The 23169-nt window shown below is 48.4% G+C and overlaps 1 protein-coding gene across 3 annotated transcripts in view; it reads right to left on the bottom strand.

Moving 5' to 3' along the window:
* Window positions 1–23169, bottom strand: part of LOC114062430 (vascular endothelial growth factor receptor kdr-like) — a 122363-nt gene that overhangs the window by 20932 nt on the left and 78262 nt on the right. Inside the window, exons 12-19 of one of the 3 annotated variants that reach the window (XM_027893813.1) lie at window positions 19704–19812; window positions 12456–12749; window positions 10417–10563; window positions 8235–8360; window positions 8037–8143; window positions 6700–6835; window positions 5342–5446; window positions 2994–3110 (exon numbers count right to left, since the gene is read on the bottom strand). In XM_027893813.1, the coding sequence (XP_027749614.1) occupies window positions 2994–3110; window positions 5342–5446; window positions 6700–6835; window positions 8037–8143; window positions 8235–8360; window positions 10417–10563; window positions 12456–12749; window positions 19704–19812 (1141 nt within the window). The remainder of the gene's footprint in view (window positions 1–2993; window positions 3111–5341; window positions 5447–6699; window positions 6836–8036; window positions 8144–8234; window positions 8361–10416; window positions 10564–12455; window positions 12750–19703; window positions 19813–23169) is intronic. The other 2 variants (XM_027893814.1, XM_027893815.1) reach the window with 2 other exon arrangements.

Here is a 23169-nt window from a genome sequence, read left to right as displayed (position 1 = left end):
ACACAGTGCTGATTCTTAGTTTTAGATGTTGGCATTTATTCCTTATTTATCAAATAGGAAAATTCAGGATGATCAACAGAATGTCCAGTCTCAGATGCTGTGAAGGTTGGTTTACTCTGTCCATAGCATGGAGCAGTTTTCTTTTTCTCCGCTGGCTTCCCAATTGTTTGTTTTGGGTGGAGCTGATGCCATCAGAGGAAATAAAAGTATGCAGGGCCATAGACAGATCTGAACCAAAAGTTGTAAAAATACTTCCTAAAATCCTAAATTTGTAAAAATACTTAGTGTGAAGTTTTTGGAAGCCTTTAAAGTCCTCTCAGTTTTTTCTTTTCTTATTTCTGTGCAACCTACTGTAGATTCAGAGCAATTGCTGCTTTTGTACAATTATGCATGTTTTTAAGGCCTGCTTGAAGTGCTTTTATGTTGCAGTGTGAGCTATTAGGGGAGAGAAAGGCTACATTCTCTACCTTTGGCATAATCACTGCTTTTTGTAATCACCAATTGCAAGGTAAGGTGAAACCACAGGACTAGGATGTGCATAGACAGGGATTATTATCCACCCCAAGCTCTCAAACTCTCATGTCCAGAAACTTTTTTCTGTGGAGAAGGTCTGTAGGTCAGACTTGGGAGTTTGAACTTGACTGGGGAGGATGAGAGGGGACAGAGGGAGCAGTGCCCCTGGGAGAGTCTGGCTCCCTGAGACAGGGAGAGCACCTTTAGGAAGCAGATGGTCCCATCCACAGGGAGATGGTGAATTCCTGCAATAAGAACCAGCAGTTTGCCCACGACACTGTATTCCTGCCAGGCTCTGTGCCTGTACAGCCCCGTGGCTCTGCTGGGCTGGCACACACCTTGGGGCTGCCCAGGAGTTCCTACTGAGTAGCTGGAACATGTTCAGCCCTAAGAAAAACCACAGCTGGCCCCAAATCCAAGCCCAGCTCTGCAAGGCTCCAGTGCAGGGATCTGGCCCTGCTCAGTTCTGCAGGACCCGAACTCAAATGTCCCTCGTGGATGCCCTGAGGAAATGCAGATTCCAATAAGAGCTTTGAAGCTCCACTCCGTGATTTATTCAAGTTTTTGCAATGCTTCCTAGACGTGGCCTCTCCGTATTTTGTTTCCTCCTTGTGAAGCATGTACTGTGCATTAGTTGTAACTGCTCAACATCAGACACCCCACCAAAGTGTTAAAAATCTGTTATTTGTTAGGTTGTTAAAATAATATATGTGCATACTTAATATCAGCGTTCCCCAGAATACTGTTCCATGGTTACATAAACCCTGACAGGGAAGGAGAGAGCCGTGTTCTGCAATGGCATTGTGATGGTAACTCCTCTCCCTGTCTGTCTCCAGAGCTCAGGGCTGTTTTCCTTTGTTCTGCACTTGCCTTGCTCAGAGAAGAACAAAGCAGTGCCTGCTGGAGGCTCTTCCGTGCCCTCTGCTCCAAGCACTGCTCTCCAAAGGCAGCAGAGGTGTTCCCTGGCATCTGGCAGGGAGGGATGAGGGTCACCTCCCACCCGGAGGGCAGCTGGGATGGAGCAGGCTGGAAAACGGGAGGCAGAGGCCCCCTGGGGGAAGGCGTTTCCCAGAGTCTTTGGTCAGTCCCTGAGCCGTGTCTGGCTGAGCAAGGAGAGCTCTGGGGCTGAGTCGGTGCTTTGGTGATGAATTTCTGACCCCTTGGTCCTGCAGCCACATTTGAGGCACCTGTTTGTGTCGAGCCACCTCACTGGCTTGTCAGGGGAGGAGAATCAGCACCCCCAGTGTTCCCTCCCCTCTGCTCACAGTCCCAAGCAAAGGCCCCTGCCTCTTGCATCTCAACACAGAATACTCTGAGTTGGAAGGGACCCACACGGATCATCGAGTCCAGCTCTTAAGTGAATGGTCCATCTGGAAATCAAACCTGCAACCTCGGTGTTTTTAGCACCATGCTCTGTCCAAGGCAGCTGAACCCTAAATCCCTCCAGCTGGAGCTGCCCATCCTCCCCTACAAGCTTTTGGGGTGTGCAGTGCTACAACAATTTCTGTGAGTTCCCTGTCCCTGGCTCGCAGATTCCAGCAGTGTCTGTGGCTGCTGGTTGCTCAGTGCTCCCTGAGGAACTGGGAACACCTTGCTGGAGGGAGGATTTCTGCCCTGGCATCCAACCAGATCTACCTCACTGAGGTTTCCTTTGTCCGCTGTGACTGGGCATGTTCTCTGGGAGTCTGATAGCTTGGCAATCTCAGATGGCCACAATGTGTGCACCATCTCTCTCGCTGTTTCCCCTTAATTTAGTTTTTCTTGCTCTTGGGTCACCTCAATCTGTCCTTTGGGGGTGGTTGGGAAGGTTCATGGTCAGCAGTGAAAGCTGAAGCACGGTGAGAGACAAGGATGGTGATGGGGAAAGGGATGTTGTAGCGACAAAGGGCTGAGATTTACGGAGCCCTTTAAGTGCACTTTGCCACAGAGCCTTTGAGTGCTGTGGGGCCAGTCCTGCCAGCTCAGCCCTGGGGACGTCCATGCTGTTGTTGTGTCCAGCTCAGACCTGCCCCAGTTTTCTGCACACCAAGCAAAACCTGCCCCTGTTTGCCCAGAGAGGGTGAAGTGTTTGGGAAGGGAGGAGACCTCAGGGAGCCAAGTGCTCAGCCTGGTGCATCCTCCTGATAAGGCAGGGGAGGAGAGGGAGGAGAACCTTTGAAATGAGCAGTAGTGCCTGTTGGAGCCATTGGGCACCTAACTGCAATTCAGTGCCTGCCCCCCTTCAGGCCATAATCCCTTTTGTAAACAGTTTTCCAGGAACAATGGAGAAGTGACACCACGGGCTGGGGGATGCTCAGAACCCTTGATGTGATGAGGCCACATTCTGCAGCAGCAGGAGCTCCCCTGTGAGCAGAGAGCTGGAAATGTTTGTGCTTGCATTAACTGCAGGTGGTGAGACCTGGACTCCACCACTGGCACATCCCAACACCTGTGGATCTGAAAAGTGTTCCTTTGCTCCTGATTTACTGGGGACTTCTCACCTCCAGCTTTGGTGCAGGCTCCCAGCAGGTTGACTACATTCAGGTGATGTCCTATATGGATGAGGATCTTCAGTTCAGACATTAAAGCCTTGCATTCATTAGTAGTTGCACATTCTGCTTAGGATAAACAGGAAAAAAATCATCTTTACACAACAGGATATTTTGAACAGGACACAGCAAGATCCTGTTTATACTTTGAAACAAAACCCACCCAGGTTACTTGCAGTATCTTTGCTTTTCAGACTCTCAAACAGATAATAATTCATCCGTTTCATTGTCTGCTGACCTTTATGAAGTGGGATAACACTTTATCTTTTGGGTGCCTCTTCCTTTCTCGAGCTTGGGTTATGGAGGGTTACTGTCCCTTCCCCCAGACCAGATCTCTTTGCAAGGACTCAATTTTGCAAGCTTAGCAAAGGACCAGCCAAGCCCTCCAGGCCCCCACAGCCCATGGAAGTGTTCCTGCATTTCTCCTGGGGCTGTGCAGCTCACGAGGGCTTTGGTACCTCACCTCAGTACTGAGCAGCTCTCCATTGCAGGGGATGGAGGAATCCACACTGGGTCCCAAAATGTACAGCCCTGTAAGAGCGTATCAACCCAAAAAATAACCTTCCAGCAAAGCTGAGGGGGCATCTCTGTGCATGACCCAGGAGCTCGATGCTCAGTGGAGCCCACGGCCCGTTACACTCTCATTTAGGGCACGACAAGGTTGTTCAGGTGCCTTGTTTTCCCTGCCCTCTCTCCAAAACCTCCATGGGGTATTTTAACAGAAGGGGCCGTGTGCTCTTTCCTCTGGTTTTGCCTTTGCATCATGTAGGATTCAAACAGGAGGAAACAGTTACGTAACAGATAATTTGGTGTGACAAGTGTAACCTCTTTATCTGTTTGCAGAATCCTCCACAAACAACCCTTTCCCCAAATTGTGTCATAAAGAAGGAGTTCTTCCAAGCCCAAGATTTCTAGTTAGCAGTGTTTGTAGCTGGGTGTGTACATGGGTGATATCACCCCTGGCAGGAGCTGGAACCCACACCTGGCAAAATCTAAACAGCTTCACAAGTGTCTCAGATAATCTTGCCCATTGAATTTTAGCCTTCAGTCCAGAACAGATACCAGCCCACTGCATGGAAATGACAAACAGTGCTGGAATTGCAGAAATGCAGACAACTCCAGAGCCTTTTTTTCCCCCTGAATGGATTGACTGACACTGGAGAATCTGCTTTATTCATGAAAGTGATGAATTACGGGCACGTTAGTCGGGGAGGGACAGATGAGAGCAGGAGGCAGCTGCCTCCACTGGGGGGGGAGGTGTAAAACGATGGGGGATCTGGCAAATGGTTTGCTGAATATGTGCTGGCAGGGTAGAGCTGGCATGAGGATCAGTTGGGAAGCACAGCATGGAAGGGAATGAAAACCTGAAAACCCAGGGCTGTCCGGGGCAGTAAGTTTTGGATGGAGATGGGAATGTGTCTGGATCAGGGGCTTCTAGGATATTTCAGGGATTTCGAGATGGACATGGGATAGAAGAAACAACATCAGGAGAGATGATCTGAAGGTCTGCTGGCTAAAGTAGAGAAGGGAGACCAGATTCCAGGGAGTTCCAGACAGGTGATAAACGGATGCTTGTGCAGTTTCAGAGAGATGGGAAGCAGCAGAGCATCAGGAGAGGCAGCTGGACACAGAAGCCAAATCCTGTGGCAGCAGTGGCATTGCAGGGGTTAGTAGTGTCATGCAGCAGTGATGGAGCAGTGTGGGCCATGAGCAGCCACCCAGTGAGCATGGACTGGACCTTTGGAAACACCCTCAGTGAGCAGTTAAAGACCCTGACCCAGGCAGGCCATGTTGCATTTATTCCCATGCTGTCTGCAGAGATTTGTGTGTAAATACAGCATGGAAGAACAGGCCCCAGGTTCCCCTTTCCCACCACCAAAGGGTAAAAGCTTTCCTTAATTTCAGTAATTGCAAGCAAGATGTCTCTAATTCACTCCCTCGGCATCGCTTTTCTTCCAACCCCTTGAACTGTTCTGCATCTGGAAGGGCTGCGATGGAAGGCTCAGATCCAATTTCAGCCCATCTAATGTAATTACACTCAGTAATCTGCTTCCCTCCTAACCCCCCAGACCTGGAAGCTGCTGTTTCCCTCCTCCAGGAATACAAGCCTTAATCAGCAGCGCAGCACGGAGCCCGCTTGTCATTTCTTCCACGTCCCAGCGCTGCAGGATGACTAATTGCTCCCACATGGAAACCCACTCCCTCCTGAACACAATGAGCTGGGGAGCTGAGAACTGGAAACCTCATTGCCCACAGGTCCCCCGAGGAGTCTGGGGAGGGTCTCGGAGGGATAGATGTACCTTTGAGCATTTTTACGGCAACTGTTTTGCAGGTTGAAGATTTATCAATGCCAAAAGCAGACGCCTCCACCACCTTCCCAAAAGCACCATGACCCAGTGTTTTACCTAGAGGAGCAAGAGTCGAGAGTGAGCCCAGGGGAGCGGCAGTCGGGACCAGGAGGGAGGGGAACATGCAACCTGAGCTGTGCAAGAGATCCCAGGCACAACACACAGCCCGGCAGGCACAGAAGCTGGATCACATATTGCAGCATATGGATATACAGGGGGGGATTTATATCCATATGGCTTCGATGTGATACAGGGCGGGATAGAACAGAGGAGAATAAATCAATCTGCACTCAGCTGAAGGCAAGGCTGATACACACACATGGCTGGAGGGTAAAAACATTACCTAGGGCTGTCCTGAAGCCCAAGATAGTCAGAGCTGGGGTGGATTGGGGAACCTTGATCTCTCATGAATCATGGAGAGAGCCAGCTGAGGCACTCAGGCAGTCACAGCCCTTTAACCCTTCAATTATTGACACTGATTTGAGGGAAAAGCTTTACTAAATGGGATTTAAGATTATATTGTATGCTCTCTTCCGTTTGGATTGTCATGCCTGTGTTACCTGGTGTGCTCTGAGGGCTCTGAGCCCCAGTGCAGCAGAGTGCACTGGGCATCACAGGTAGTCTCACTCTATGTCCCACCATCATCTCAGCTTTTGTGATTTTTGTCTATCTCCCTCTTCCACGTTTACCAGCTGAAGCCCCAAGAGCACACACAAATAGAGATATATTCCCCACACTCCTCAGAGCACACAGATGTTACTGTTTTGCTACACAAACACAACCTGCTTTTTACATTTCCCTGCTCCATCAGCCAGTGAGCTGAGCTGGTAAATGAAATTTGGTTCGTTTTTGCATGCTAGCTCTTTACAACTCAAAGCCAAGTTCAGATGGTCGATAAGGAATTGACTATTTGATAAATTGATAGGTTTCTTCAAAATAAAATTCTCTGAAAGACTGTGACCTTTCACATTGACTTCTCTTCCCCTTTTCCTCCATGGGAATGAAACCATACTTTTGGCAGGGACAGTACCTGGAGGTACCTTTCTTCTCTGTCAATAGTTTGGCTACACTTTTCCAAGGCAGAAAGAGAGGTGGCAGCTATTTTGGCATAACCAACACCTTTCCTTTCCTTACCAAATCCCTTTGCTCCACCCTCCATTAAGGACGATCCTGAGCTCTGCGGCCCTTGATCCAAGGATGTGGCACCTTGGCACTAAAGGACAGGCTGCTCCTGGGTTATACAACAGATCCACCGGAACTAAGGAGGGTTAGGAATCCTCCTTCTCCAAGGAAACCCCCAAAGCACTCACCCAGCCTCAGCCTGTCCCTTGGGAACTCCCATTTGCTGCTGTCGTAGGGCAGGCGGTCGCACTGCTCATCCAGAGGCATCTCCTCAGGATCCATGATGATGGACAGGTATCCTGTCTTAATATCCGTGGCATCGGGCTACAAACAGGGGGGGCAGGAATTATTCACTGTGTTTACCCTGCAGCTCTGATGGGAGAGAGCTGTGGAGGCTGAGTGATGTCTGGGGAATTCCCTGCACTCCAGACTTAGCTCTCCAATTTATTCTGAACCATCACTCCAGCTTCCTGCCTCTCCTTATTTTCCATAAATGTTTATGTGTGCCTGCCACTCACGGCTGTTGGGAAGAGTCACTGATTGATGCTGGTAAACACTCTGAGGACACAAAATCTATTGCTGCCTTCTACCTGTCTCAGGGAAAGGAAATCAGTGCTTTTCCATGGGAACTCCAGGAGTTGCTCTTCCTGGTGCACTAGAGAGCATTTTGCCATTTTCATAGTTTATACCTTTTGGTTTTGCAGTGTTGATTCTCCATAGTTATCCACTTTGTGGGTATTTCTATTACAATTTAAAATGCATGGAAAGCTGGTGGAATCTGCTACTTCAGATGCTGCAAAGAGAGAAATTGTGCTTGGGTGGCTCCTGTGAGGGGACAGGCATGGGGGTAAAATATATCAGGAAATTCAGCATTGTCCACAACTTGGTTAAACTGAGGTCAAGGAGCAGAACGTGAATTTAATAACTGTATATGCAATAGGAGGGGAAATTTTACTCAAATGTTGGAGATCAGCACTGGGACTGTATTTTGGTGAGATTCAGAGCAGAGAGCTCTGCTTGCCTCACTGTTTGCTGTTTGTTTTAGGAAAAACAGACCTAAATTCTTTGGAACTTAACTGCAAGTTTACTTTCTTGAGTCACAGCAGGGAGGTGAAAGAAGAGCAAGACTTGCAGACCAAATAAGCAGTGTGGTTTAAGCTCATTTCCAGGATCTTCTAAAACAAGGCCTCCTTTAATATCTGTGTTTCAGAGACAAGTGCTGAAATCAAGCCCTCATTTTGGAACATACAGGATTGGTTTTTGTTTCTTAATCTCACAAGCCAGTTTGACTCATGAAGAGGGAGGTGCCTGATTTTATGGTACCACAGGAGTGGGTAGAAACCTCACAAGTGCAAGGGATGTCTGGAGAAGTCAGTGGACTGTCAGCAGAAACCTTGGGCTGAATTTTATGGGGACATTTTGCCCAGTTTTTCTACCATCTGTCCCAAACATTCAGCCCTGAACTCTGATGTTACACATTAACTTGAACCTGATCCCAGACTTCGTGCAGTGTGGGAGCTCTTACTTTTCTCAGTTTCCTGATGAAGAGGGTGAGGAGGAGCCAGAAGAGAGTGGCAGCCAGCCCAGTGCACACCAAAATGATCACTTCGATGTTGGATTTCTCCTCAGAGCCTGCAGGTTAAATGTACAGCCACATTAGAAACCAAAAACAATTCTCCTCAGCCCCACACAACACCTGCACGTCCCTCAGGCTGGGCCTCACCTTGTATTTTGATGAAGGCTGATGTGCTGTCCTGGCCCAGCTCGTTGGACGCCCGGCACTCGTAGAGCCCCTCGTCGTCCTTCTTCACCCTCTCGATGACCAGGGTGTTATTTTCCATGGAAATTCCTGTTGTAAGGGATTTTGGTTAATAGTGGCACAGTAACCTACCTGCCTGCAAGTGCTTTTAGGAGCCAGAGAACTGAAAGACAGCTCCCCTCCATCCAGATCTGGCACATGCTGGTGTTTGGAGGCATTTTAACCCCATGCTCCTCATTCTGCTCTGGCAACAACCTCTCCCTGACATTTTTTTCTCCTCAACAACTGTATAAATTTGTTGGGGGTCATTTAACCAAAAGCAAATGTGGCTGTTAATTTAGAGTGGACAGAGCCTGAGCAAACTTCTCTGGAAGTTGGTGAAGGGATGGGAGGACAGGTTGTCTGGTAGCAGGAAGATACACTGGGGAAAAAGGGAACTCAGTGGAACGACTGGAGAAAGCTTAGAGGCTGTGGAAAGTGATGGACTTCTAACATGTGGAACATGGAAATCAGGTTATGTCCATCCCTGGAAAAATCACTGTGTGGAGCAATCCTGGACTCACAGGCAGACAGGGGCTAGAGTGGAGTGGGAAGAGAGAGGTTCCCTAGATATGACCTATGGGACTTTCCTACATTTAATTTTCCAAGTTTAATTTTTCCTGATTTGTGGTATTACACTGAGAGCTCCCCTGTTTCATTAAGGATATGACTGGGCCAGAAATAGGGAAACAGGTCAGACTTTGAATCCAAAAGGGAAGGATATTTTGAATTTCTGGGTGTTCTGCCTGTGAATCCTGTTGTTGTTAACAAGAGCACTGCACAGAACTTGCCATGCACCGTGCTGAAATATTTACCCTGAGGTGTTTTTTCCAAATATTTTATTTATGTTTTCATTGGTTGGATGAGTTACAAGCTTGTCCCTCCAGAATTATTTATAAAATTTCAGTAGCTATAAAGAGTTTCTCTCAGAACATTCTGATCTGAATTATGGATGATCCTAGATTTCCTACCTAGTCCAAGATGCAAAATTAAAGTCACAGGAACATCTACTGACATGGGATCCTCCATGATTTATGGGAGATCTCAGGACATGCTCTGCTCTGCACTGAGGTGGCCTCACCTCGAGTTCTGCAGGCAATTTGGGCACCACAGTATAAAAGGACAGGGAGCCATTAGAGAGGGCCCAAAGGAGGCCACGAGGATGGGGAAGGGTCTGGAGGGGGCTGTGTGAGGAGCAGCTGAGGGCACTTGCTTTGTTCAGCTGGAGGAGACTGAGGGAAGACCTCACTGGGGCCTTCAACATCCTCACGAGGGGCAGCAAAGGGGCAACTCCAGTTTGTGACCAGTGACAAGACCTGAGCATTGGTTAGAGCTGTGTCAGGGCAGGCTCAGGTTGGATCTCAGGGAAAGGTTCTTCCCCCAGAGGGTGGTTGGCACTGAACAGGCTCCCCAGGGCAGTGGGCACAGCCCCAAGGCTGCCAGAGCTCCAGGAGGGTTTGGACAATGCTCTGAGGGCCAGGGGGGGATTGCTGGGGTGTCTGTGCAGGGCCAGGGGTTGGACTGGATGATCCTGATGGGTCCTCTCCAACTCAGCCTATTCTGTGATTCTGGTGACAGAGCTGAGGAGCTCCAGGCTCAGGTGAAGGAGCCTGTGGTGGCACTGTACCTGTCCAGCTCTGGACCAGCTGAGCTGGGAGCACATCCCCCTTCCTGTGCCGTGGGAGATCAAGGATGGGGCACATGCACCTCACCCTCTGGGAGATGACTGCCCACACTCTGCTGCAGTACATCCTGCTCAGGATACCTGACAGCCCAGCCTGGTGCTGTCAGACCCACCTGGCAAGCAGGTGCACTGTGTCTCTGGTTTGTACACCAAATGCTGTCTCCCACAGGCTCCCAGCAGTGCTCCCTGATTTACCAGTGCTGTGCTAATGTGGCTGCCAGGCTCTGCATACTGGGTCATCCACGGGCAAGCCTTGGGCTGCAACCACTTTCCTTGACCTCCAAGGCCAACTTGGAGACGCAGCAGTGCTCTGATATCCTGGGATCTGTGTGTGTGTCCTGAGGCTGTGGGCACTGTCCTGGCTCAGCCCTGTGTTGTGGTGACGCTGCCATCCATTATCCCGTATCCCACACAGTTCCTCACCTGAAGCTGCTGAGATGGGGTATCCGTTCTTCCTCCACGTCACCTGTGGCTCTGGGGTCCCGCTCACCCTGCACTCCAGCAGGATCTTCCCGCTGATGTTGACCTCCAGGTCCGTGAGGTTCTGGATCACGAACGGCGCTGCCTTTGCTGCCACAAAGGGAAAGAGCCACAGTGAGCCCTGGGAAGGCGCCTCCCTCAGCTCTGCCATCCCCGCTCCCTGCACGGCCTCTCTGGGCTGGACAGGGCAGAGACTGGGCCAAAATCCCCCCAGAGATTGTGGGAGGAGTGGGTGAGTTTGTCTGGCTTATTTTCAAACTGACTGAGCTTAGATTCGGCTGCAGCTCCTCCTCGAGTTTCTCATCCTCCGAAGAAAACAAAGGACAGTGAGTGGGTGGTGCACATGCAGAGTGAACACAAAATGAGAGAGGAGGCAGCAAAGAGGAAACAGTTCTAAAGGTTTTATATCCTCCATCATGAGTGCAGTTACTTACCTACTACAAAGCATGTTAACCCCCACTTTATATTCATTTCTATCAGGTACAGGACAGCAATGAGTAAAATCACAAGCACAGCATAAAAAAATCGCCCAAACCAGCGCTAAGGACAAGTAGCTGATGGCTGTTGGAACATTGAAAAGAAACAGGGGAAGGAGTGCTGGTTTGGAGGGGCATTTCCATGCATGTTCTCCCCAAGAATTGCCTCTGCCACGTGCCAGACAAACAACAGACCCCCGGCACCCTCCGAGGAACGTGATCACAGTTCCAGCTCTCCATGGATGTATTCCCAGTTTGGCTGTGTTTTTCCCACAGCCATCCTGTGTAGGTGTCCCTGTAGGTGGAAACCTGCCTGACTGAATAAAAAGATGTGCCAGGGGAGAGGGAAGTGAAGTGCCTGAATGCAGAGTGCAGAGCAAGGCCAGAGCCCCAGGTGATGCTCACAGGTGGCTCCGGTGCCGGCTGTGGGGACCAACCACAGCACCAGCACTGAGACTCCTTCCCTTCCTCCCATCTCCAGAAGAGGTCTGCAAATACATCACCTCCCACTGTGCTATCAGAGCTGTGGCAGCCACAGCTGGGCTGGGGTGAGCATCCCCCTGTGTGCGCCCGACTGGGAGTTCAGTCCAGCAGGGATGGAGCCAGCACAGCACTGCCCTGCCCTGCTTTCCCTCGGTGACAGGTGCTCGTGGCACCACTGTCCCCTGTGTCCCACGAGCCACATGGAGAAGCCAGTCTGAAAATCCCTGGGGAGCACTCGGATCCTGCTCCCTGCCTTGCTGCTGGTTGTTTCACTTCCACTCCATTTCTGTGCTTTGGGCTTTTCTTCCCCACTGGAAGACAGTTAATAAATCCACCCATTCCAGCAGCCCCTTTTCTTCTGAGGAGGCCTAGAGGTGATCACCCACTTTCTTCCGTAGGAAGCAGAAGCAAATTCACTAATTTCGAGTGACTTTGTGCTGGAAGAAGTATCCCACTCTTTATATTCCCACAGCCAATGGACCCAGGCTGCAGGATCTGCAGTGTTACTGTTTTTAGGACAATAAAAGAGTTGGGGGCTTGGGTATAAATAAAAAAATACTGGTTCTACTATGAAGTGCGTTCTACTTACCCAGCCTAAATGGCACACGTCACTTGATCACACACTTGACCAGTGACATTTGGGATTACATTTGCTGGATCCAAACCTATTTAGGTATCTCTGGCAGCTGGGAGTGGGTGGAGTTTTCTACCAAAGCCACGTGGATCTGGAGTGACAGTCCCAAATTACAGAGTTGTGCTGTCTGTAACATGGTGGGTGATGTCTTTTGTCCTCAGTCAACCATACCTGCACCCAGCATGGAGTTAGGAAGATGAAGTGCTGCTAAAATCACCTTTATGTCTAAGGCAAATATTTTATCCAGACCCAGCAGTGCTTGGATGAGGAACGTGTAATGTGCATGGCAGGCTGTCAATCCCCATGCAGTAACAGGAAAAAATTAACCCAAACCAGGGCACAAATATAATATAAAGGCAATCCCAGTGCCACTCTCTGCTGGCACCTACCTCTGACCAGGAGCTGCGTGTGCTGCTCCAGCGTGTCCGTGCTGTTGTGCTGGTTCTGAGCTCGGCACCTGTAGAGACCACTCTGCTCCTTCGTGACGTTGGGAATGACCAGTGTCAGGGAGATGGAGTATTTGCCGGTTGTCCTGACCAGGGAGTCGCTGGGAGCTGCCCCTGAGGAGGGGAGGTACCAGGCCAGGTGGGTGTAGATGTACCTGGAGGCCCGGCAGGTCAGGCGGACGTCGCTGCCCACGATGGCTGTGACCTGGGGGGCTGCCTGTAACCCAGAGGGCACATCTGGGGGGAGCAGAAAACATGTTTGCAAGTAAGACACAGCTGAGGAGATCTCTGGCTGCCTAGTGGCTTCTGGGTGGTCAAATCTCCAAGGCCATAATGGAAGGAGCCAGGTTTAATGAGACCCACGTTTGCATGTGGGAGCAGGCACCAGGGTTGGGAATTAGGGGAGTGAAGGTCCCTCTCACAGCCCATTGCTGACCTGTGGCTGTCTAGCCCTCAGTATTCTAATCATTCCCCTTTCAAGTAATGAATTGAAAGCTTATAAATAAGAGTAGTTAATGGGCTGAGAGAGTTTAATCAAGAGAGGTTTCTATCCAGGTAGACAAATGTGTTCGTGAGCTCTTCCCTTTCTACCTGCAATCAGTGCTTGAAAATATAATTGCATAGGAATAAAGAAACCTGTTCCCATCTCTCAGGAGTAACACTTTCTTCACCACTGAACAATCTTCTCAATACTCTCTTACATCAACTATGCCAATATTTATTTTCATCACATGTTCCTGGGTGGTTATTTACTTGATCACTGGTTGATTAACTGATCTAATGATGTACAAGACTTGAGGCCCTTATATTTAGCAGGGAAATACTCTGAGGCATGACTCCAGTCTAGCCACAGAAGAGTAAGCTGGTTTTTGCTATATTTATAGTAACTTTTCTCTCAAAAAAAAAAAAAAAAAAAAAAAAAAAAAAAAATCCATTTTCCCGAAGTGGCAAACTGAAGCCATTTAAGACAAGCAAAACTGTTTGAGCAGAAGGTCAGAGCCTGGCCCACAGACACATTCCTGTTGCTGCACTCGCCACCAGAGACCTGCAATTAAACTGGGGCTGGAAGATACTCTATTCCCTTTTTATTCTGTTTGTTTCAGGGATCTATCCACCCAGCAGACCTGAGTGAGAGCGCATGGACAACCACAGGGACCTGGAATTATTCTGCTGTCCATTAGGTCAGGGTTTTCAAGCAGCTGAGAGTTGAGAGGAGCCCCTCTGAGATGCTCCCAGGTGTGGGACAGGGATGGGACACCTTGGGAGGACTCTGGGCCACCTTCTGAACAGGAACAGCGTTTGCAGTGAATCTGAGAGGCTCCTGCTTCAGCTGCAAGCTGTTGGTAAGGTGCCTTCTCAGGCCAGGATGGAATGGAGGATACTTTGGGAAGGACAGAAGTTAAAGAGGAGCAAGTGTGCACTGCACTTGCCGTGTGACAGATTCCACATGGGAGCTGGAATTCAGCCCTGTAAACCCCTGCACAAAGTTCTGCTGAAGCCACACATGAGCATAAATAGTGAGGCTGCTGAAATAACCAATCTACCTTAGAATAAACCATATATTATAAAAAATACAGAGCCCTGAAGGAGCTTGCAGATAAGATTAAAATTCCCTCTTCTTCACAAGTCATCTGGAATAGAACCCATGAGCTTTGCTTCATGGTTTTTAAAGACTGGTACCAAAAATATTTTACAAAAGATCCCAAAAGAGAAGCAACCCCTCGGGTACAGCAGTGGAAATTGTTATTTTTCTTTTCTTTCCCTGTCAGGAATTTTCAGTTTACCCTGTGCAGAGTGTTGTTGGGCTCAGCTGCTCTCTCTTGCTTGAGCCGTACACTCAGGCTGCCTTGTGTAGCACATCCATTCCTTAATTCTGATGCCCTTGTGCTTCCAGCATGTCAAGGTGATGCCTATCCACATGGGGCAAAGCCTGAGGGCAGCAGGACCTCTCTACACAGGAAGAATTGAGATCCAGTGAAAACAGTGGGGTGTGGCATCAGCAGCATCTCAGCACCTCTCCCTGGGGGTGGATCTTGGCCTGGTTCCAGATGGGTGAAGTTACTCTCCTCCAGTAGCTGTTCCAGTGCTGTGTTTTGGATTTGAAATGAGAAGGGTGCTGATAACACACGCTGATGGCTTGGCTTTTTCCTAACTCATGTTTATCACAAGTCAAGGACTTATTTTTCCTTGTCTCCTGCTCTGCCAGTGAGGAGGTTCCCAAAGGAAACTGGGAGGGAGCAGAGCAGGGATGGGTGACCCAAACTGGCCAAAGGGTATTCCACACCATAGAACATCATTCCCAGTCTGTAAACTGGAAGGGGCTGATCTGGGTTTGGGAAGAGGGGTCTGGCATTGCTCAGTGGGTGGTGAACAGTTGCATTGTGCATCAATTGTTTTTTTCCATTTTTATTAGTATCAGTATTATTATTTACCATTATTACCGTATTTTACTTTATTTTCAATAATTAAACTGTTCTTATCTCAACATACAAGTTTTACTTTGTTTCTTCTCCCTATTCCACCAGAGTGGGGGACAGAGAGGGTTTGAGCAAGCGGATTTGTGGTGCGTGTCCAGTTGAGCTAAAAACCACAGCACTTTTGAACCTGAAACCACAACACTCCTGAACCTGTTAAACCAAAACAGGGGACAAGAGCCCTCTTTCCTTCCCTTTTTCTCAGTTTCTCTTCTAAACAGTGTCTCTTTGTTCCAGCAAGAGTTAGAGAACTAAGGTGGGTGGCACTGGCTTGGGCCTGGCACTGCCAGCAGGGGCTGGAGCAGCCCCTGACACCGGTGCAAATTCCCAAGGGGTTGGATGTGCTCCTTTCCAAGCCCTGAGTTGTGAGGGATGCTCCAGAGCCTTGCTGCTGGACTTGAAAGTTGCAAGTTTTTTTCTACCAGCTTAACATTCTGGGAGCAGAGGCCTGGCTTGTTTTTCTTATCATTCCTTCTGCTGACATTTTTTATTTAGCATTTGGAATATTTTTAGCCGGAACCTGTGCTATTCTCTCCCATCTTGTTTGCCTTTCAAGCAGCTCTTTCGGCTCCAATAGAATATTCATTGATTTTCATTGCAGTGGAAGGAAAAAGAGAGGGGGGGAAAAAAAGTCTCTCTTGCTCTCCTCTCTCTTTTCTCCTCCTACCTGGGTTATCTGAGGAGTAGCTGCAGCTTTGAGAGCACGTCTGAAGTCAGTTCATCTCTTCGACTGCTTTGCTTACACAATCTTGGACCTGAGCAGTGATGAACTTCCTCTCCCTGAACAGATACAGTGTTTTATAGGACTCCCAATAAGCTGGCTAAAAGAATGCACCATGGGGCCTTTTCCCTTTTATCATCAGTCACCAAACATTTGTCTTTCATATTGTGTTACAGGGTTGTAGCCACCAAGTTCCCCCTCAACTGTGCGGGATTCCACCGGCAAAACAGGGACCCAGGCCATGGGGGGAGGGAAAAAGGCAGCACAAATCAAAGGGAAGTCTGGTTCCATTTGTATTTACAAGGAATTAATTGTTTTTAATTTCCTGTGCTTTGCACAATAATCTGGGTAATTCAAAACTTCTGCTCTTGCCCAAATTCCAGCCCTGTGCCTGTCAGGGTGGGGGGCTGGCACGTGGGTGTAGGGAGAGTGAGCCCCCCCAACCTGAACCAGTGTGGTGCTTGCCAGAGATCCTGTGAACACATCAGGAATAAGCAGTTGCCAGTGGCACAGAATCACAGCCCAGCTCCTACTTTGTTCTGCTATCTGAGAGCAGATTTTTATCTGCTGTTTGAAATGTAGTATTTTCTTTCTGGTGGAAATCTTTTAACTCCAGCTTTTCTGACTTGTTGTTGCAATCAGATGAGTGCCTGAAAAAGGGTTTTCTTATCATTTGTTATTCTTACCCTAATTCATTTATATTCTGAGAACATTCAGAGTTTTCAGATGGGTGGGATCCCGTTTTGCTGAATGTTGTACAAAGGCTAGAATTTGATTTACTGTGGACCTACAGCAATATAGAGCTGCCCTTTCCAAGGTGCAGAGCAGAGATTAGAAGGTAAATAATACTTGTCCATGGCAGAGAATCCCTCCAGGTCAGCTTTTCACTGCACTGGGAAGGCTTTAGTCTGCCTAGAGTGTCCTCTGGAGCGTAACTGGAGGTGGGCAACGACATGAGGTGGTTCTGAGCATCTGATGGCTCATTGCCAGTGGCAAACCAGTCACCTGGTAAATGGGAACACTGGAGGCAAACAGTGGTAGGCAAAGCAGGCAGGGGAGAGGTTTTGTTTCCACAGGGATTTACACAAAACAAAAATCCTGGACTAAGAGTTAACCCAGGGCATGCTGGATGACACCATAAGCATTGCCAGGGGAGGCATGAGCAGCTCTAGGAGGGGCAGTGACAGTCAGGACATCTGGGAGAGCTCAGGGAGGCTTTGGGGCCATCACTGAGTGAGGAGATTTCTCATCACGTTGGTCCCCTTATATGGTTTGGATGCAGAGTGATCTCCAAACCCTGTTGACCCTTCATGAAATGAACTCTACTGGCAAAGAAATGATTTAAAAATAGACACCAGGGCTATTTCTGGTGTCCGTGGGAGTTTTTGTGGGGGCTCTGCAGGGGAAGAACAAAATGGCTGCTGACATTATTCCATTGGGATAAAGAAATTTCTCTGAAATGAACTTAGTGATTAAAACATCAGACTGAAGTGAGGCAAGTCCCCAGAGAGCAGCCTGCACAACACCTGAGGATGTTTCCCTGGAACACTCTGTCATGTCCTGGGAAAACATCTCAACCCTGACCCACTGGAACAGAGTTTTGAGGGAGTTCAGCCTCTGTATCATCCTCAGATTTCTTACCAGGGAAGAAATCTGTCCAGCTCAATTCAGCCCAAATGTTTGAAAGCAGCTCAGGATGCACAAGCTTGTTCCTTGGCAGGAGATAATGGGAGATCAGGTCTTTAAAACCAACATGTTAATTGTGGGGTGCCACAACTTGCAGCTCGCTTTGCAGACAACTGGGAGGTGCTACAAACATTTGCAAACCTTGTCCTGAAGACCCATGTGCTGGTCATGCATGCCCAGGCTCCAATCTGCCCCAAATGAACCAGCCCAGCAATCCCAAAGGCTCCTGCTCAGAGCCTGCTCTGGGTCCTGCTCTGCTCGGAACCTCCCGAGCCGTCCCTGGACGTTCCCCTAACACTGAGGCTGGAGACAACCTCTGTACCCTCCCCCCAGTGCCCCCAGGAGAGGAGTCAGCTTTTCCCCCTGCTGAAGCAGCCCTGGAGCAGCTCTCCCAGCAGCCTGGCCACGCTGGAATGGTGCCCATGACTCAGCAGAGGACCCCCATGTGAACAAACCCAGCAGCAGGTCACTCTGCTGCTATTTTACTGCAGCAACACGACCTACTTTAGCATCAGGATGGCCACATTTAGAAAGTTTGCATTCCTTTCTAATCCACAAACACCACTATTTTTAAACACAGTACTTTCTAAAAGTCATGCTCGTTCAGCATCTGCCTCTTCCCCAGGATGGCACAGACTCACAGCCTTCCCTGCACAGGCAGCAAAATATCTGCCCTGCCAAGCCCCACTCACCTCCTGCTCTGCTTTGGTGGAAACGTTTCCACCACAAACACTGCCAGTAATTCTGCCCAGTGATTCATTTCCTTCGTAATTAAAATTGCATGATTAAAACATTTGTGCCTCAAAACATTGCTACACTGATCTTAAAATAAAAAAAAAATCTGAAATATTAGCTCACTGTGGGTGGGAAAAAAAAACCCCTGCATAACTTTATTACTAAAATAAAACACAGTTGTGAAAGGTGCATGGGGTGATCCAACTCTTTGGATCTGACCTTGTGCTCATTGCTTATTTAGCTGCTGCAGCTTTGGTCTTAGTCACCAGGACTAAAGACTTGGGAACACCTGGCTGTGGGTAACACACCCCAACATAACAGCTGGAATTCAGAGTAGAAACCAGCCCACAAGAGGACTCAACACTTGGAAGTAGTGAACTATAAAATTAATAGCTGGTCTTCAGCCTGCCTTGGACATCTTGAGGACTTCTTACATCTGAGCTGGATCTCCCCAAAGTGCACCTTGAAGGGCTTTTTCAAAGTCAGTAAGAGTTAGAACTTTGAAAAATACATGTTGGAGGGTGAAACTCTCTCCTGCTTCCTCTGGGGTAGCACAAGGAAGCTTTAATGTAGGTGAAATCTTTCCCCTGTAAGACACCACCTTCATTACTGTTGGATTCTCCCATTTGAACTTCTGTATAACAATGGTGTTGATGTTTAGAGAGCCCTTTTTTTAGTCAGAGTGACTTGAAATGTCATGAATTGCAGGGGGAGTCAAACAACACAGGAGGCAAGAGGGGCAGAGGAGAGCAGGGCCCTGCCCGTGGTGAGCTTTGCCCTCACAACTTGCTTCATGGAGAAGGAACCAAGCAGTGAGAACCAGCCATTTACTTTCCAGGACACTTCTGCACTCTTTGTTCTAAAAATTGTTATTTTGATGCAAATTCTACCAGCCAATATCCACTCATCCAGAAAGTGAGCACAGAAAAGTTTCAGTTTGTTCTGGGTAAGCACTTGAACAAGGCTGTCCCTGGACTCTCCTCTCTTTTTAAACTCCCCTCTCTCCTAAAAACATTATGTAGGTCTTGATCTCACTACCAAAGAATTCCTGTGTTGAAAGGTTAAGCAGATATTTGTTTGGATTTGTGTTCTTTGGAAAACCAGCGTGTCCACCTCCTCCCTGCAGGAAGGGCACTGGAGAGGCTGATTGCCCAGGCAGGGATCCAATGTCACAGCAATACCAGTCCTGCACCGGGGTGGACACTGGCCTTGCTCACCTTTGCTGTGTCTGCTGACTTAACTGGAGACTAACCAAGTCAGGGAGAGGCTCCAGGCCTTTGGAAGGCTCCAGAGGCTCAGCTTTGCTGGAGGTTTAGTGAGGACAGAGCTCAAATGTCACGAGTGTTGCTCTGAGACTCAGGGCTGCGGCTGCAGCTGGGAAGGGCAAAAGGGGCATCGGGGCTGATGCCGGACATGTCTGAGTTGTGCAGGACCCAGCCTTGAGCAGCCTGGGAGTGCTCCAAAAACACCACAGGCAGGGACTCCCAAGGGTTTTAAGGAGCACTGACCAGCCCTTTAAAACTTGGAGGTGAATGAGACCATCATCATGTGCTCTGTGTGTGTGTGTGCTGTTACCTGACACGTAGAACTCGACGCTCCTCTCCTCCTCGCCAACCTTGTTGGAAGCCACGCAGTAATAGATCCCTGAGGCACTGCTGTTCTCCATGGTGAGGGTGCTCACAATCTGCCAAGCAAGGAGGAGGCAAGAAAAGGCTGTGAATGTGGGGAAGGCCTGGCAGAGGAGTGTTACAGCACAGAAACTGCTAAGAAAGTTGTTTCTAGTATTGGGTGAAGGTCACGGACACACTTGCCTCTATTAGGTTTTTGATCTCTCATCATCTCACATCACCTCAGCCCAGCTAACTTGCTTCCCTCCTCAATCCTAAACTTCTTTTTTTTCCTGTCACACCCATGAAAAACAGGGTTCTCCTCTGAGACAAGGCCAAGGTTCTTGTGTGACAACATCAGCAAAAAGCTGAAGAGAAGGTCCTGGAGGATTCATCCAAATGCAGCCCCCCATCCTTTCTGCTCCTCAGTTATGGGTTACATGGGTGACAACATCCACATTTGCATGGGAAGCAGGTATTCATATGGATGTGGCACAAAGAATCTTGCAGGATTTTGCTTTGCTTCACTGTAACCCCAGAGAGGAGAGGGAAGGATGTGGCCCCCTTGGTCCCCAGCTCACTCTTGCAGCCTGTGCTTGGAAGCTCCTTGATTCCATGACCCTTCCTCAGAGCTGTGCCAGGAGCTGTGCAGGAAGGAAGGAAGCTCTGGAGAAGCTGCTGGTGACACTTGGCAAATGCAGAAAGGGAGGATCATGAAGGAAGGAACACTTGTCCTGAGCTTCACCACACAGAAAAAGGAAGTGTTCCTGTTACTCACGGGGCTGAACTCACACACATCCTTAAGAATTTGTGTTCCTTAAACATCCCAAGTCTCTCCTTCTGTGTAGGGTCCCCTTAATGAGAGGCAGCCCTGTGGCACTGCCCTGTCCCTGTCCCCGCAGCATCACAGGCTCATACAGGACTACCCACAGACTGCGCTTTATTCATTCCTCATGTTCCTTCGGGCTGGTAGCAAGAAAGCAGAGGCTACCCAGCAAGACAGAGATGTTCTTGCAAGATGATTCTGCTTCCCCTGCAGCCATTCACCTGAGGAACTCTAAGCCCTCACATTTGGAACAAATATCACTTTCTTTGCCATCCTTTCTAAGGCCTTTGAGAATCAAAACTTATAACACCCTCTGGCCCTTTGTCCTTATCTCCAGAGAGCGCTTTGAAGTGAACAAAAGCATCTCTGGACTTTCTTTTTAATATCCTAAACTAAACTCACACATGACATTCCTTTACCCCTCATAAAGCTGCATCATGAGTGTGTCTGTAGCTGTGTGGATTGTATTTTCAGAGTTATTTAAGATTTGCTGAGCTCTGGCACTTTAAATCCTGCAGGGAAATGAGTTTCAAAGGGTTTGATCCCACGTGCATTTTACATTCTAACGGGGAACATTTTCAGCAGAATAACAGGTAAGTTGAAAAGTCTCCACTTTTCATGGGAAAACAGGAGCCCAGTAAACCCAGCTCCCTCTGGTGTCCACCAAAGAAAGAGCTGTGCAGTTCTGGGTGATTTATGATGTGAAAATAGCTGTAACTTAGATATAAAATCACCCAGAGAAGCGTCTGCTCCTCCTCCCGTTGCTGTTCCTGTAGCCCTGGGCCTGATGCCATGGGCTGTTAACAAGCACATGTTCAGAGCTCTACCCTGACTTTGAGCAGCAGACACTGCCTGTGGAATTACTGCTGAATCAGGACCAAGATCTTTCTTCTCATGATTGCTGGATCTGAGAATTTTAGGTCTGGGAATAGAAAAAGCCAATATAAATGTACGTGCTGAGGATGGAAAGGGATAAATTTGGGCAGCTCTTTAATAGTGATTAGTCTTTCTAAGTGACAGCTCTAGATGGGAAGTGGAGGATAATACTGTAGAGCCAGTCAAAAGCATAAAATATCCATTTTGGAAAATGTCCAAAGTGTTAGGGGTGACACTGTGGTTCTTCTAAACACTGATGCAATGCCTCAAGCTGTGGCCCAGAGGTAAATGCTCATGAACACACACACAGATGTTGATGTCTCCAACCCATAACTCAGGAAAAGTCTGGCAGGGTAGTGGGGAAAAAAAAAAAAGAGCAGATAGCTATACTGAGACCTCATCATAGCTAATCTCAGTTGTGTCTAGATATGAAGGTGAAAAAGATGGTGGGAAACAATCTGGGGACAAATTCTTGGGAAAAAACTACTGAGTAAAAGCAAGAAAGAATTTTCTTGTTTGTTTGCTCAAATCACTGTTATGCTCTAGGACAGCAGTGTGTTACACACCTGATCAACAAGGCAAGTTATTTGACTGACTTGTCTTACATCTAACAGTCCTCCAAAGTGTGATTTTTGAACCAGCAGCATCCAGCAGAGATCTATAGGTGATTTCAGAGCTGGAAATCCAGGATTTTGAGTGATTTTCTTGCAATAAGAATTATTACAAGAATTAATTACAATTGTTTCAATTATTATAGAATGATCTCGAGATCATTATGTATCAACATTTTACTCTAGCTGTGTGCTCTTGGGTCAGTCCCTGAGACTGGGAGTCCCATTATCTTTCCAGCATCTGAAGTGAAGTTCTCAGTTGCCAAACTAACCTCACCCTGGTTGGTTCTCAACAGAGGTGCTACACTAACAGACTACACTAAAGAGCATCCAAAGCCTCCTTCCCTCTCTATAAGACAACACAGTTTTATCTTCCACCAAAAGCAACATGAAAAGCACTCCTAAGCCACCAGCAGTGGTCTCTGCTTTTTGAAGCACCTGTAAATCAAGGAGACCCCTTTGAAGTGAACCAAGGAGATGCCAAAGTAACCTCTATTAACCCAGATGTTACGCCCCACAGTGTTCACAGTGCTCACGATTTGGCAGTTGAAATTTGAAATTTGTGTGCACTTGGTCATAGTGGCAGGTTGGGAAAAAGGATTTCATTCTTCTAAATGCCATCTCTAATGAAAAAGTGGTTTGAACTTGAGTAGCCAAACATAGGGATCTTTTCCCACTATTAGCAGTGAGAATTGTTGGCATGGACTCCTCTCTGCAGTGGCACAGCCCCAGCATTTGGGGACCTTTAGCATGGAGTGGAAAAAATTCTGAGGGTATAATCCTCTCTGTGTGCTCAGTCCATGCACCTGGTGAAGTATTTTCTGTTCCTGGAATCAGAGCCAGGATAGAAGTCTGAGACAGGGAGTGAGTCCAGAAGTGGCCACAGAGCTGCTCCAAGGACTGGATCCCTCTGCTCTGGAGCCAGGCTGGGACAGCTGGGGGTGTTCCCCTGAAGAAGAGAAGGATCCAGGGAGACCTGAGAGCCCCTTGCAGGGCTAAAGGGGCTCCAGGAGAGCTGGAGAGGGACTGGGGACAAGGGATGGAGGGACAGGACACAGGGAATGGCTTCCCAGTGCCAGAGGGCAGGGACGGATGGGATATTGGGAAGGAATTGTTGGCTG

The sequence above is a fragment of the Empidonax traillii genome, unplaced genomic scaffold (genome assembly GCF_003031625.1).
Source record: "Empidonax traillii isolate 1590-97213 ecotype Southwest subspecies unplaced genomic scaffold, ASM303162v1 scaffold407:size753175, whole genome shotgun sequence".
Taxonomy (NCBI): domain Eukaryota; kingdom Metazoa; phylum Chordata; class Aves; order Passeriformes; family Tyrannidae; genus Empidonax; species Empidonax traillii.
The sequence above is the reverse complement of the archived record's forward strand: the minus strand, read 5'-3'. Positions and strand labels throughout refer to the sequence as shown.